The sequence below is a fragment of the Bos grunniens genome, chromosome 8 (assembly GCF_055505025.1).
Source record: "Bos grunniens cultivar Pamir isolate PY7600 chromosome 8, Bosgru_T2T1.0, whole genome shotgun sequence".
Taxonomy (NCBI): domain Eukaryota; kingdom Metazoa; phylum Chordata; class Mammalia; order Artiodactyla; family Bovidae; genus Bos; species Bos grunniens.
Genome location: NC_141172.1, coordinates 71,251,446 through 71,268,282, shown reverse-complemented (window position 1 = coordinate 71,268,282; position 16,837 = coordinate 71,251,446). Strand labels below are relative to the sequence as shown.

Here is a 16,837-nt window from a genome sequence, read left to right as displayed (position 1 = left end):
GTATAATAGTAGTTTCTCTTCTCCTGTTCTTGTCCTGCTCTCTTGTGTGTGTGTGTGTGTGTGTGTATGTACTGAACACACAGCATTTTACCTGTTGAAATTAGAAATGCCAAAGATTGTGAACAATTTCAGTTATCCTTCACTCTAGAAACCATATGGGAATATAAGTAAGAATGAGATAAACATAAATCTAAATTATTGTAAAGCATCAAATCACTTGTAAAATTTCATATCTCATTATAATTAACAGAATATTTACATTATTCTTTGTGAATAATTAAGTTGCACCATGTAAAGTTTTAATATAATTTAATAACTTAAATTTTCTTTTTTGTGTTTTGTTTTTCTTTTTTGATGTACAGGCTTCGTTGCTTCATGGGATCTTCTCAGATCATGGATGGAACCCATGTCTTCTGTATTGGCAGGCAAATTCTTTACCACTCAGCCACCAGGGGAGCCCTCAATAAATTTAAATTTCTGAATAAATAAATAGCATAGAATGATTATATGTCTTTCCCATTGTCACAAAGTCTCTTAGAGTAATGGATAAATCTTGGGTTGCAACAGGTTTCACCAATTACTAGCTTTGTATCCTTGGATCTAGTTACTTAGCTTTTCTGAGTTTCACTTCTTTTCTAAATTGGGAAAATAACAAACCTGTTTTGCAGGTTTGTTGTGAGTAATAAAGGAGGCTGTGGTTATAAAAGCATGGAGTATTACTCAGCCATTAAAAAGAATACATTTGAATCAGTTCTAATGAGGTGGGTGAAACTGGAGCCTACTATACAGAGTGAAGTAAGCCAGAAGGAAAAACACCAATACAGTATACTAACGCATATATATGGAATTTAGAAAGATGGTAACAATAACCCTGTGTAAGAGACAGCAAAAGAGACACTGATGTATAGAACAGTCTTATGGACTCTGTGGGAGAGGGAGAGGGTGGGAAGATTTGGGAGAATGGCATTGAAACATGTAAAATATCATGTATGAAACGAGATGCCAGTCCAGGTTCGATGCACGATACTGGATGCTTGGGGCTAGTGCACTGGGACGACCCAGAGGGATGGTATGGGGAGGGAGGAGGGAGGAGGGTTCAGGATGGGGAACACATGTATACCTGTGGTGGATTCATTTTGATATTTGGCAAAACTAATACAATTATGTAAAGTTTAAAAATTAAATAAAATTAAAAAAAAAAAAAGCATTCAGCAGATTGACATGTAAAAAGTCTCTTCAAATCGTAATTCATTTTTTTAGTCTTAAATAGAACGCTTTCTTTTAGAAACCTAGTCTGAGACTGCTAATAAACATTTTATCAGAGATATTTTTTAGGGTACACTGATTTCTCAAAAGGGTTAGATTTTTATCAAGATTAGCCATATGTATAGTAATTATCTTAGATGTTCTATGTTAATCCATCTTCTACAGACTTGTGTGATTTTTCTTTTTCCTCTTTACGTTTTAATTTCTCCTTCTCACACACTGCTTGATGCTGCTGCTGCTAAGTTGCGTCAGTCGTGTCCAACTCTGTGCGACCCCACAGACGGCAGCCCCACAGGCTCCTCTGTCCCTGGAATTCTCCAGGCAAGAATACTGGAGTGGGTTGCCATTCCCTTCTCCAATGCATGAAAGTGAAAAGTAAAAGTGAAGTCGCTCAGTCGTGTCCGACTCTGTTCGACCCCACAGACCGCAGCGCACCCGGCTCCTCCGTCCATGGGATTCTCCAGGCAAGAGTACTGGAGTGGGGTGCCATTACCTGCTCCCACTGCTTGATGAAAGACCAATTCTCTCTCAATGGAATTTACTTCTGGATTTTCAATTGTTGCATCTGTGTGTACATACTTAGTCTCTCAGTTGTGTCTTACTCTTGGCGGCCCCATGGACTGTATCCTGCCAGGCTCCTCTCTGTTCATGGGATTTTCCAGGCAAGAATACTGGAGTGGGGTGCCATTTCCTCCTTCAGGGGCTCTTCCAGACCCAGGGATATAACCCACATCTCCTGCATTGGCAGGCAGATTCTTTACCACTGAGCCACATGGGAAACCCCTTTTTAATTGTTATTGTTCAACAAAACAATCAGCTGGGAGTTTATGTGATTTAGAAATTTGACTAATACATTTAAGAAAGTTCATAAGTGACATGTATAGTTAAGGATTTACTTTTTAAAAGAATGTACACTTGCTTTATAATGTGTTAGTTTCTACTGTACAGCAAAGTAGAGTATAGTAGAAACTATATGCTTATGTATATCCCTTCTTTGTTGGATTTCCTTCCCCTTTAGGACACCACAGAGCACTACAGAGTTCCCTGTGCTAGACAGTAGGTTCTCATTAGTTATCTATTTTCTGGAGAAGGATATAGCAACCCACTCCAGTAGTCTTGCCTGGAGAATCCTGTGGATGGAGGAGCCTGGTGGGCTACTGTCCATAGGGTTGCACAGAGTCAGACACGACTGAAGCAACTTAGCATGCATGCATGCATTGGAGAAGGAAATGGCAACCCACTCCAGTATTCTTGCCTGGGGAATCCCAGGGACATAGGAACCTGGTGGGCTGCCATCTATGGGGTCACACAGAGTCGAACACCACTGAAGCGACTTAGCAGCAGCAGCAGCAACAGTTATCTATTTTATACATAATATCAATAGTGTTTATATGTCAGTTCCAATATCCCAGTTCATCCCACACCCCTAGCCTCTAGAATCCATACATCCATTCTCTATGTCTGTGTCTCTATTTCTGCTTTGCAAATAAGTTCATCTGTATCACTTTTCTAGATTCCACATGTAAGTGATACCATATGATATTTGTTTTTCTCTTTCTGACTTACTTCACTCTGTATGACAGTCTCTAGGTTCATCCACATATCTACAAATTGCACAATTTTGTTCCTTTTTGTGGCTGAGTAATATTCCATTATATATATGTACCACATTTTCTTTATTCCTCCACCAATGGACATTTAGGTTGCTTCCACATCCTGGCTATTGTAAATAGGGCTACAATTAATATTATGAAGCTTGTATCTTTTTGAATTATGGTTTTCTCCAGATACATGCTCAGGAGTGGGATTGCTGGGGCATATGGTAGCTCTGGGGGCTTCCCAAGTGGTGCTAGTGGTAAAGAACCTGCCTGCCAATGCAGGAGACTAAAAGACATAAGTTCAATCCCTGGGTTGGGAAAATACCCTGAAGAAGGTCATGGCAACCCACTCCAGTACTTTTGCTTGGAGAATTTCATGGACAGAGGAGCCTGGTGGACTATGGTCTATAGGGTCGCAAAGGGTCAGACGCCACTGCAGCAACTTAGCACACACACGTGGTAGTGTATGGTTATATTTTTAAGGAATCTCCATGCTATTCTCAATAGTAACTGTACCAATTTACATTCTCACCATCAGTGTAGGAGGGTTCCCTTTTTTCCCCACATCCTCTTCAGCATTTATTGTTTGTAGATTTTTTAATGATGACCATTCTGAGCAGTGTGAGGTGATACCTCATTATAGTTTTGGTTTGCATTTCTCTAATATCTAGTGATGTTGAGCATCTTTTCATGTATTTTTTGTCCATCTGTATATCTTCTATGGAGAAATGTCTATTAAGGTCTCCTACCTATTTTTAGATTTTTTTCCCCTTTTTTTACACTGAGCTGCATGAACTGTTTGTATCACAAGGGATATTAGTCCCTTGTTACTTGTTTCTTTTGCAAATATTTTTATCCATTCTGAGAGCTGTCTTTTCACCTTAATGATTTACCTCTTTTCATTGAAGTTCTTATACAATCATATAATAAGCGTATCCTGGCTTTTGAAATGCTTTTCAAAAGATGACCAAAGTCAGTACTGAAAACAAATACAAGCCTACTTTTTACTAAGATGCCAAGTTTGTCTTTAGAAAAAACTTCCAAAAGAGCATTTTAAAAGGAAAAAAAAAGATAACATTATGAACAGCACAGGGAGCTCAGCCTAGTGATCTGTAATGACCTAGAGGTGTGGGACGTGGTTGGGAGTGGAGGGAGGTGCAAGAGTGAAATGATATATGTATACATATAGCTGATTCACGTTGTGCAGCAGAAACTGACACAACATTGTAAAGCAATTATACTCTAATTAAAACTAAAAAGAAAGCCACAGTAACTCTCTAGTAAAGTTTTTAGACCGCGGATATTTGCATACCTCAGGAGAGCCACAATCACAGTCTTCACCTACTTCCACAAGTTGATTCCCACACACTGGTTTTGTCATATTTTTAGGAACCAATGCTTGCAGTAGGCATCTTGGCTTTTGAGATAACATGTATTTTTTAAAATGTGAGCGACTAACTGTACTGAAATCCTTTGGGAATTTTGAACTGTAACCAGAAGAAAAATGAGAAATACCATGTTATATACAGTGATAAGTTAACATAAGAATCTAACTTGTCTTACTAGCTCAACAAAAACTCCAAATTTAGTATAAATGAGCCATGTTATATGGGGAATGTGATAGAGCATGAATACTACTCTCATTGGAAAATTCTTTTTCTAGATACCCAGTTGTAGGAGTTGGAAGAATTTCACTTCCTGTGCAGATTCAATTCTGCCCTAAATGGCAGCAGTGATGAGCTTCACCATTTGTTATCATTCACTCATCTCACTATTGAAGGCTGAGAGGCAAATGATAATAACAATGAATAGTGAAAGGAAATAACTGTAGACTTAAAGGTTCAATGGGGATATTTAACTTCCTATTTATGAGCACTTCAACAGTAAGACATGTTTATTGATTTTTCTATCACAAGTCCTTGCAAAGTGCTTAGAATTATTAAAAGACAACATTAATAACATAAAAATGAATTGATTGGTGACAGGGATTTATAAGGATGTTCTCATCTTAATTATATAAATATTTTTAGAAAAGACTGTTTTAAGCTAAAATTATTTTAAGTTAGATTAACATGATCCGGAGAAGGCAATGGCACCCTACTCCAGTACTCTTGCCTGGAAAATCCCATGGATCGAGGAACCTGGTAGGCTGCAGTCCATGGGGTCGCAAAGAGTCAGACACGACTGCGCGACTTCACTTTCACTTTTCACTTTCATGCATTGGAGAAGGAAATGGCAACCCACTCCAGTGTTCTTGCCTGGAGAATCCCAGGGATGGGGGAGCCTGGTGGGCTGCGGTCTCTGGGTTCGCACAGAGTCGGACACAACTGACGAGACTTAGCAGCAGCAGCAGCAGATTAACATGATCATTATACTTATAAACTCTACCTTGGCATATTTGGAAATCTTAAATAATGAGTTCTGCTAGCTGGTAAATCCTGTATATCAAGAAACTAGAGCATGAATTCGTTGGAAACACAGCCATTATATTAAAAAATGTTCGTCCAATTATACAGCCTGCATCTGAATTCTTTAAGATTTAAGAATTTTTTTTTTTCTCTAGAATGACAAGGTCTCACCTTAGATATTTATTCATCACACAACTCCCAGAGGGACACTTGGTGTTATATGGAACATCAGGCATACCAAGGACATGACCCAATTCGTGTGACATCACTCCTACAAGAGAGACACTGTTCTTTCTCTTACCCTGGTGGAAAAAAAAAGAGAGAAATATCTATTATTTGTGATTTTATTCAATTATTTGTTCATTATCATTGATGTTTGGTATTACAAAGAATAATAGTTTCACATGAAAATTATTGAATCATTGAGCTTCTTCCCCTTTCATTGGTTATTGTAAATTATAGACCTTTGAGACAGCTGACAGGACATTGTAAACATGAAAAATGTTTACACTTCAAACATAAAAAATGACATTGTAAACATTTGAAATGATTTGCTATTGGAAATCTAACTGCTAAGCCATTGCTCAATCGATATGGATTATTGATAAACCATGGTTAAATCATGATAATTCCATTATTCATTGTTGTTGTTTAGTTGCTAAGTGGAGTCTGACTCTTTTGTGACTCCATGAACTGTAGCCCTCCAAGCTCCTCTGTCTATGACATTTCCCAGTCAAGAATACTGGAGTGGGTTACCATTTCCTTCTCCAATGCATGAAAGTGAAAAGTGAAAGTAAAGTCGCTTAGTCATGTCCAACTCTTAATGACCCCATGGACTGTAGCCCACCAGGCTCCTCCGTCCATGGGATTTTCCAGGCAAGAGTACTGGAGTGGGGTGCCATTGCCTTCTCCAGCCATAGATACTAGCGATGATTAATCTGAAGTTACCTCAGATCCCAGAGGGCACTGGCGATGATTAATTTGAAGATACCTCAGATCCTAGGGGGCACCTGGATTTTGTTTTTGTTCTGATCTTCCTCTTCTAACTCCCTAACACCAACTAAAGAGTGAAACTTCTGGGAGGGTCAATGTAAAGAGATATTCTGTTTCATAATCTAAGGAATCCTCAGTATAGTGATCTACTAATACAGGTTCATTTCTACTTTTATTTACTGACTCAGCAGATATACATTGTGCTTACTCTAAGTAAGACATTGTGCTTGTCTTCATAGAGGTTGTAGAACCTCAGGGATCTATATGTTTACAAACCTCAATAACAGCGACGGATGATGGGGAGCACAAGGAATTCGAGGTTGCCAGTCCTGCCATTCGAGTTTTGAAGCCAACTCCACTGCGTGAAAGTTACGGGTACATTGTCACAATCTGAGTCTTTTGAACCATCAGCTTCCGTCAGCTCTGTCTGAGACTTCCCTAGTTCCCCTACCCTCTTCATATTCATGAGGTCCCAGAAAAGCCACTGCTATTCTATAGCATTAGAATGACCACATATGGTTATCCCACATCCAAGAGTCAATTTTAGTGATCTGACATGGGTCTGCAACAATCCCACAGGTGAGTTGCTAATAATAGAACTTTAGGCTCTCTGATCACTGAACAAGGAGGTAGAACTGAACAGGAATCTCTGCCAAGAAACCTTTGGGATAACTATTTTCTCTGTCAAAATAGACCTGGCCCTGACCAGTGTGTGCTTACCTGAGTAGCTGAGCATGGTCATGGGTCTTCATTTTCCCCAGGTTAGAATAATGCCAGTTCAGAAAGTTTTTAAAGGTGACAGTTGTGCTGGGCACCACCTTTATCTTGTCACTGTTAGACCATATTTCCATACCTACCAAGGACACTTGAATGTCTATGGTATTGTAAATCTGAGGGAAGAACATTTTTCATTATGAAAATGTTTGATATTTCTTTTTCAAAAAAAATTATTGAAGTATAGCTGATTTACAATGTTATGTTAATATCTGCTGTATAGCAAAGTGACTGAGTTTTGTTTGTTTGTTTTCGGTTATACATATATATGTGTGGGCGAGCTTATGCTCCTCAGTTCTCTCTCGTCGCAACAAAGATTTGGAGTGACAGACATTAAAGCCCTTGGTGCGTCACAGCTCTTGGGTCTTGGACAGACCATGTTATAGCTCTTAGACAAATCAGTGTTACAGCTCCGTGTCACAGCTCTATTTTATTTAGAAAATAGCAGGAAAATCCATCCTCTAGGCGTGAAGGCATGTCGACCCAAAGACGGAAGAGAAGAGCAATGCATGGGGGAGAGAGAGAGAGAGAGAGACCCCCTGCCCTTTGGCTCCTCCTTTTATATGTCCCCACCCTCCCCGCCCTGGGCCTGCCATATGTAAATTGGGCTAGCCAGGAGTGTTTTTCTACCTGAGGTCCTCACTCTGGTCCTCAGACCTTCCTTTGTTCTATTTTTGTGGGTTTTTCCCTTCCTTATATTTTAGCTACCGCCACTCTGGACTCCTGTTTTCTATTCTAACTACCTAACATATATATGTTCTTTTTCATCCTTTTCCATTATGGTTTATCCTAGAATATTGTATGTAGTTCCCTGTGCTATACAGTAGGAAAGATTTATTTAGTTTTTTTTTAGATATTTCACTGATTTCAAGTGATGGATAAATGTATCCCATTTTGAAAACAGAAAACCTAGAAGTTGCCTTTGCTACAGTATACAGTGATTTTACCTTGATGTTAATCCTTGTCTACCAAATTTCCCCAAACTGCTGACCTTAATCCATTGTAATTCTACCAATTCTTATTTGCTTAAAATATAGAAAAGCCCTAAATTCCTATGTGGAAACATATGTTTATGGAACAAATATCTTACCACATTGAGTAGGTTTATCACATCAAACACAAAGCTTCTTATCACAGTTATATTCTCATTATACATCTTATACTGTAAAATACAAAATGCAAAGAGTAATTAAAACCACAAATTAAAGTGAGAAAGCTGATGGGGATTTTATAGTTTAAGAAGACGTACACATTTCAATGTAAATAAATGTTCATTCCACATCTACCTTATATGAGACTTATCTAAGAATCTGTTTCAAACAAATTCTATTTCAAATGTAAGAAGTTTTTGGCAAAAGAAAACTTAAGCATTCATATAAAATTTCAATTCAAATTAAGTTGAATAAATCATATTAATTTTAATGTTTTCAAGCCAATTTGATATTTTTAAAATTTGGTTATGAAGCATAAATTCTCATATATTTTAATATATGACTGTAATTAATAAATAATATATAATTTTATATATATTTTATATTTACATTTTATAGTGAGAACTTTAAAAAGATATTAATAACCAACTCTTTATGTTTCTAGTTATTGTGGTTGTTTTACTGTTGCTATCTGTCATTAAGTTTATTTCCCATATCTGAATATTTTGGCAGCAGATGAATTTTAAAAGAGCAGGAATGAATGAAAACTATTTCTGACATGGCAGGTAGAACAGATAAGACAACCACGTGGACAGGCTTCGTATTTTTCATGAGAATAGTTTATTGCTTGTGTCTGCTTGATAAGAAAACTGAAAAGTTGACTTAACTACCCAAGAAGTGCTCATTTCATACTCACAAAGGCATTATCCAGCACCAAAAGCAGATCGATGTATTTCTCACCCTGAAGAAATTCTTCTATCTTTGTGAAGAATGAAAGAACATTGTTAATAATATCTTCAACCTAAGAGATTAAAAAGCTTACAAAAAGATTTATTTATTTTCCTTCAGAGGAAAAGTAAATCGAAGAATAAGTAAATAAGAGTTGGACTTTACTCACACAAGCCATTTCTGGGTATACCAGTATTTCATACATCATTACTGGGTCAGTCGAAATGAATGATGGTGGGAAACTGTACTCACCTCTGGACTTCTGAGTGACCTTGAGGTTCGAATAAGGTCCTGTTTCCTGCCAACATTTCTTACACCACAGGTGTGATTAGCTGGGTTGAGCTCCTCCTGGTTGTATCTGAGTATAGCGTGTTCTTCTCGGCCTGTGCTTTTCAGAGGCTTTATCATATATCTTTGATTGTGATGTGTAAAATAGCCCCTGTGAGACACAGAGGCTCATGTTTCAAGATTCTCTGCCAGAGTCACACCCGCTGACCAGAGTGAAGGTATTCCTCTCCCTCAATACCAAGCTCACACGTAGTTTTCATTCATATGTCTTACAGCTAACTTTTGCTAATTTAAGTTATAATCAGTGTTTGTCAATACAAAAATAGATCCTATTTTAATTACCCAGGGCATCCTGAACAAGAAGTACTAAGATGAAGCTATCCCCCCAAATTTGAAATTTATACCATGAGCTCAGTAAATATTTGTCCATAGTTTATTTTCACATTTAGCAAATATTTCTTGGCAGATCCCAGCGATATAAGGGAGAATGTAGTAAAGGAGTAGATACCTTTCAAAGGATACCTTGCAAAGGAGTAGGTATCTTGTGGATACCAAGAATCCCAAAGAGAAAGATTGATGAGCAGATCAGCCAGAGGAACAAGTTGGAACTAGTAGTAACTTAAAGATTTTCTCTTCTTAGAAGGAAAATTAGTTCAGAAATATATAGTGAAACTGTATGATGAAATATTAGAAAGCTAACACAGCTGGTAAAAAAACAATTACATCTACAAAAGCATTGTATGATATGGGAAGAGGTTTTTGATGTCATGTGGTATGTCCCATGTTGGACAAAGAATGTGTATTTTATTTTACATTTCAATCATATAAATGATATTTTTGTTTATCTGTATAAAAGATTGAACCCTCTTTGATAATAGTTTGAACTATTATCAAACACTAATAATAGTGATACTCAGAGGTAAAACTTTTTGGTGGTTATTTTCTTATTTGTGCTTTCTCACCCTTTACAAATTTTCCCTAACTGGCAAGAATCACCTTTGTAAACAGAAATATCACACAGATACACAAACACACTCATACCCACAAACTTCTAAAAATTATGTTTAATGTGACAACTGCAGGGTAGCATCTTTAAGAAGATAAAACAGATGGTTTCAGGGAACGAAGGGTGGATGGATAATAAATATGAAAGTGAATCCAGATGTCATCATGCTCCCGAATAGAGTACTTGTTTAAAAATTATTAACTCTAACTTTTACTAGAACTGCAGATAATGAGATAACTGCAAGGATGATGCATTATTCTTCACTTTAACCACATAGATTCAGCATTTTATCAATGGAGACAATTTTACCAAAATAGTAAGAAGACATGGTGTCCAGGAAGACTCAATATTATGCAACAAAATAGTGCTTGATGTTTAATATTTTTACAAGTGGTAACTCACCTCAATCCATCACAAGTACTAATGCTGGCAACAGAGTCCTTTTCATTTAGGATGTGTCCTTTATAGTAGCAGTGTTCCTAAGGTTGGGAAAAAAAATTTCTAACTACAAAAATAAATGTATCACAGTTGTGTTGAAAACTCTTATCTTGAATATGTAAGAATGTTCTACAAATAGTGGCTGTGACCAGATTAGCTCCCAGAAACAAAAACATGGAGAATCTCAGCAGTTTCATGGACCTCTCTATCTATGACTTTGGAAACTCTCCATATTTGGTGGTTGAACTGTCTTTGTGACACTAATTCACACTAAAGAAAAGTTCAGGAAATTTGAACCTAAATGGACTTAGGGCAAGAGTAGACACTGCATTTGAGAAGTAACCATTTGCTTTATGTGGTCTATAGCACTCCCCAAGAACTCTCAGGTTCGAGTGCCAACTTTGGAGAATTTAGTACCTCTATGCAAGCTCCACTATGGCATTACATATCAATAAAATAAGGTATTCATTTTTCTAAATTCTACAGTCCTCAAGAGGCCACACCACCATGTCTGAGACCCTCTGATTTATGGGTCCAACTCATTTTTTAAAAAACTGGAATGTTAGTGGTAGCCCTTTACCAGCCTCGAAAGCCCAAAGAATTTGTCTATAGCTAGAGATTCAGACTGGCTTCCCGGGTGACTCAGTAGTAAAGAATCTGCCTGCCAAGCAGGAAACACAGATTGGATCCCTGGGTTGGGAAGATCCCCTGGAGAAGGAAATGGCATCCCACTCCAGTGTTCTTGCTTGGGAAATCCCATGGACAGAGGAGCTTGGTGGGCTAGAGTCCATGGGGTTGCAAAGAGTCGGACATGACTGAGCGACCAAACCACCACACAGAGATTCAGACATTTTGGCATTTCATATAAGCAAAGTAGGGGATCACTTGTGTAGAACAGTCCAAGAAAGCTAATGAATAAACTCTTGTTCAAAACAAATTGACTTTCCTCAGGGTCTGACATTCCATCTGTGTCTTTCTTGCCTTTACACCTTTTGGATTGTATACATGTACTATTGACAAGATATGTTGAAAATCCTAGCCAAGTTTTAAATTGTGAGAGGAGAAGATTCACAAATCTCTGCCTGGATGCTGTTTGTGGTTATCTGGTCGAGCTCCAGTCTATGAGCTCCTCAGCAGCAGTACAAGCCATCACTGGAAACTTTAAATCTCTTCAGGCTAAACTAGAATGGCTACATTAATTATTGTAATGTATTTTCATCCCTGCGTTTTTAATCTGTAAAATAAAAACTCAGCTGGGTCCAGCTATCACATGCTCTAAATCTAAGAATTTAAGAACAATTTTAGTAGAAATGCGTTTTTAATAAATGGCTGGTATCAGCAGAAAAAAAATGTTGTCATTATAACATTTTCATTATAACAACGTCATTAACATTTGCTTGTAGACAAGTTGGAAAAGGTACCACATTAAGATGTCATTGGCCATTCACACTTAAAGTAAAGTCATTCAGTCGTGTCTGACTCTGCAACCCCATGGACTGTAGCCTACTAGGCTCCTCTGTCCATGGGATTTCCCAGGCAAGAGTACTGGAGTGGGTTACCATTTACTCCTCCAGGGGATCTTCCCGATCCAGGGATCGAACCTGGGTCTCCAGCATTGCAGACAGACGTTTTACTGTCTGAGCCACCAGGGAAGCCACACTTAAGTATGAACTAATTTATCAGATACTTTCCCCAAAGGTCAATGTTAGCAAAACTCCAGATGCCCTTGAAATAAGAGAGTAAGAAGGGAACAAAGGACCATTCTGTGGCCAAAATCTTGTTTGTTTTTTTATAGAGACATAGATGTTTGGGACGGGAGAAGGAAATGGCAACCCACTCCAGTACTCTTGCCTGGAAAATCCCATGGGCAGAGGAGCCTGGTAGGCTGCAGTCCATGGGGTTGCTAAGAATTGGACAGGACTGAAGCAACCTAGCAGCAGCAGCAGATGTTTGGGACACCATGGAGGGTGGCTCTGAGAAACACCCTAGCTTGATAATACTCATGACTGAGCCTTTTTTTTTAATTAAATTTATTTATTTTTAATTGAAGGATAATTGCTTTACAGTATTGTATTGGTTTCTGCCAAACATCAACATGAATCCACCATAGGTATACATACGACTGAGCCTTTTTATATTCTCTTCCTGTTCTTTTCTTGGCCTTGATTCTCTATGTCTGACACCTACACCTTGGCATCATTTCTATGATAGTGTTTTAACCAGATAAAAATTTTTATTAACTAAAAATTGATATACCATTGTGAATCTCAGGATAAATGCATTTATCACTACAAAATAGTAAATAGTGGCATAACATTTTGAGTACCTAGGAGAGAATATTTCTAACCTGGTGATAAAATGGTTTAAGGGAAAAATAGATTTTTAGTTGCTTCTTAAAATGCAACACTTGAGGGACTTCCCTGGTGGTCCAGTGGTGAAGAATCTGCCTTGCAATGCAGAGGTTGTGGGTTCACTCCTTGGTCAGGGAACTAAGATCCCACATGCCGAGGGGCAACTAAGCCCGTGCACCACAACTAGAGAGTCCACGCACCACAACGAAATACTGAGCATGATGCAGTGAAGATCCTGTGTGCCACAATGATCCAACACACTCAAATACATGAATGCTAAAAAAAAAAAGTTTAATGCAACACTTGAGAGCCTCCTACTACTCCTATCTTTTAAAAAAGATATAATTCTTTTTTTCACCTGTTGTCTCCTTGGTCATAGATGAGCCCCTTGCTTTCAAGTCCTTTGATTTTTTTTTTTTTTAAGTTTACCTTGGACTTACGAATCTCATGATGTAAGCAGCTGATCCAAGTTAAGAGTCCCAGAAAGCATTCAGACCTACCATGTTCTGAGGTCTTGTGGTGATTTCTTCTCCACCGGGTGAGTAATATGTTTCAGTGTAGTCTGGTCCCAGAAGATGCCTGGAGAGAGCAGAAAGTTGAACAATACTCTCATGGTGATAATTAAGGCTAATATCCCTGATTTGATCTTCAGCATTAAAGGAATGATAATATTTATGGTGAGAAAGAGCTGAATTTCTGATGCACTGATACTTTTCCAATATCGTGAGTCTGCTCCTAAAGCAAATCAAACATTCAGTTATACCTCTTAGATCTGAGGACAGAAATGTCTTCCAATATTTTACTAACACAGAAATCAGAGAGTGATTTTTCTAACTTCAAATGTATTATTGGGATTCTTCACACCAAGAAGACAGCCTCTAAGCAATCTCGCAAGGGTATTTGGTCACAAGTACACATCAAGGAGCATTGCATTCAGGGAGAAGTTTACTGACTATTATAGAACTTGGTGTAGCCCTATTCCCTGAGTATCTCAAGGCTGTGTGCCCTGACTGAGCCTTATATATAAAAGCAGAGACATTACTTTGCTGACAAAGGTCTGTCTAGTCAAAGCTATGCTTTTTCCAGTAGTCATGTATGGATGTGAGAGTTGGACCATAAAGAAAACTGAGTGTCAAAGAACTGATGATTTTGAACTGTGGTGGTAGACTTCTCCCCTAGAGAGTCCCTTGGATCTCAAGGAGACCAAACCAGTCAAACCTAAAGGAAATCAGTCTTGAATATTCATTGGAAGGACTGATGCTGAAGCTGAAACTGCAATACTTTCGCCACCTGATGCGAAGAACTGACTCATTGGAAAAGACCCTGATGCTGGGAAAGATTGAAGGCAGGAGGAGAAGGGGATGACAGATGAGATGGTTGGATGGCTTCACCAATTCGATGGACATGAGTTTGAGCAAGCTCTGGGAGTTAGTGATGGACAGGGAAGCCTGGTTTGCTTCAGTCCATGGGGTCGCAAAGAGTTGGACACGACTGAGCGACTGAACAAAACTGAGCTGAAGTGATGTATCAAATTGATAACTAATGAAAACTCACTGTATAGCACAGGGAACTCTACTCAATGCTCTGTGGTGGCCTAAATGGGAAAGAAATTCAAGAAAGGAGATATACATATACGTATAACTGATTCACTTTTCTGTACAGTAGAAACTAACATAATATTTTAAAGAAAATATACTCCAATTAAATAAAAGTACTGGAAAGTCACATCAAAGGTTTGAGTTTATCTGGGTAGAATATATTTGCAGCAAATTCCAAAATTACCAAGGAAGAAAGTCGTTTGTGCAGCTGACTTTGTTTTATAATTTGCATATAATTTCCTAGAGAAACATCAAGCTTCTTCGATAATATTAGCACAAACTATTAGAATCTAATGATCAATATGCTTTACGTCTTCTTTGTGAAATTAGACTATATAGAGTTTCAAGATTTATTTTCCTACATTTTTTTTAGAATAATCCAGCAATTAGACTTGCAGAAAATGCAACTTACTCAGCTTTTTGTAGGGAAAGAATGACTTCTTCTCCATTTAACATCATCTGATATTGAAGTTCAGGTTCATATCTTTCCTAAAAATATTTAATAACATAATGATAATTTACATTTCTGAATCTATCTAAAATAATTATAATGATATAGGTAGCTGTACAGAATAATAATTACAAATGCATGTAAGATAAAAGCAGTTCTCATGCTTCTAAAATATGTAAAAGAAAACACAAATTTTACACCAAGATAGATTTCCAAAAAGTACAATAACATGGTAATAATACAGATCAAATTCACTCTAATATGTAAGATAGGGACTTATCATTTGCTCTAACGTATGGTATACAGTTCTGTACTCTAATGGATCCTAATAGGGTAATAATAAGGCACATATTTTTACTGCTTTAAAGCTAAACCAAGTATACTAAAAAAGCTCAAACAAAAACATGCTAAAAGTTAAAATAAAAATTATTAAATGAGGAAAATATTTGCAAAAATGTAATAGTCAAAGAGTATCTTCAACACAGTAAAAAAAAAAATCTTGTAAATTAATGAGATAATTTTATCTCCTAGAAATGGCTGCCATTCCTGTCTTCCTTTATTTTGTTCTCCCCACAAACTTGGAGAAATATCCAAGCTGCTTTATTCTTTCTGATCCAGGGAGTCAGTTAACTTCCTTCCTGCTGCTTCAGTGCAAAAAAGCATTTGAAGAAAACCTATGCCCTCTCCAGGGCAAAGGGGAGCTTTTGTATAAATGTATTTCAAAACTAAACTATTAGATGTTGACTGTGACATCACTTCTACTAGTAAAAAGATCCTTTGCTGTCTCATTAGATGACACCATGGTCAATCCATTGCTTACCTCTTTGCCATGCTTCTCTTTTTGGTTATTCTGTATCTCTCTTTTGTGTAAAATGTGTAGTTTCTTAGGATGAACTACTTCATACAGCTCTGATTCAAGTGTTTGTCTTATGGTTATTGCTAGAGAAAGAGACATAATATTGATATAAAATATGTAAATGTTTTTGTTGACTGGTTTGTTGAAATCACGTGGAAGACAATTCCCATTGAGAAGAGAAACGCTGAGAAGAACAATTTCCTTCTTCTACTTAAGCTTTGATAACAAAGAATTTTTCTTTAGCTTTCTCTCCCTCTCCTGGAAAGACATGACAATGATGAAATTAATTCTTTGGAATTGTCAATATATTAGTGCTTACCTTGAGTCTGAATAATGAGGCAGAGGATGGAGAGCAGGACCAAAGACATGCTGGCTACTGCAGGTAGCTGAGAAGTCCTACTCAGCACAAAGTTGTGATCTGACCAGTTGTCCAGTTTTATCTCCCCTCCTTCACTGTCCAGCTTTATCTTCCCCCTACTTCTCTTTACAAATTGAAAAAAAGTTTTAAAAATCGCAAACCTTCTTTGGAAGTTTGGGGAATGTTTCCTAATGGCTTTGAAAAGTTGCCAAGACATTGCACTGTCAAGACCATGAGAATGTTCCTCATTTCTGAGAAGTTTTTATGTCTGTGGTTACATCTTGTTAAGGACTCACATCTGGGCGACTGCTTGGCTCTGGTGCTCCAATAGCATGGGAAAGTACCTACTAAGACTGAGATATCTGTATATTTAAGAAAATCTATCAGTCTGTACTGGGAAAGACTGTTTTGAAAAAGTGTTGTTGATTTTCTGGACCAGCAAAAGATATAAATGCTTATAGAGAAAACTTAAATTGAGAGAAAAATAGTTGGGCACCCAATGGCCTAAGATTATGTTTATGTTTCTTTGATTTCAGATTACTTCCTTTGGATAAAATACTAGAAACAATATT

At 37.5% G+C, this 16,837-nt stretch overlaps 1 protein-coding gene across 1 annotated transcript in view; it reads right to left on the bottom strand.

Moving 5' to 3' along the window:
• The window catches only part of ADAMDEC1 (ADAM like decysin 1), a 47,442-nt gene that overhangs the window by 9,064 nt on the left and 21,541 nt on the right, over positions 1-16,837 (bottom strand). Inside the window, exons 2-13 of the mRNA XM_086414408.1 lie at positions 16,227-16,389; positions 15,872-15,990; positions 15,013-15,089; positions 13,503-13,581; positions 10,616-10,692; positions 9,172-9,358; positions 8,888-8,950; positions 8,130-8,201; positions 6,986-7,155; positions 6,542-6,623; positions 5,444-5,574; positions 4,177-4,351 (exon numbers count right to left, since the gene is read on the bottom strand). Coding sequence (XP_086270534.1) covers positions 4,177-4,351; positions 5,444-5,574; positions 6,542-6,623; positions 6,986-7,155; positions 8,130-8,201; positions 8,888-8,950; positions 9,172-9,358; positions 10,616-10,692; positions 13,503-13,581; positions 15,013-15,089; positions 15,872-15,990; positions 16,227-16,275 — 1,281 coding nt within the window. The 5' untranslated portion in view covers positions 16,276-16,389. The remainder of the gene's footprint in view (positions 1-4,176; positions 4,352-5,443; positions 5,575-6,541; positions 6,624-6,985; positions 7,156-8,129; positions 8,202-8,887; positions 8,951-9,171; positions 9,359-10,615; positions 10,693-13,502; positions 13,582-15,012; positions 15,090-15,871; positions 15,991-16,226; positions 16,390-16,837) is intronic.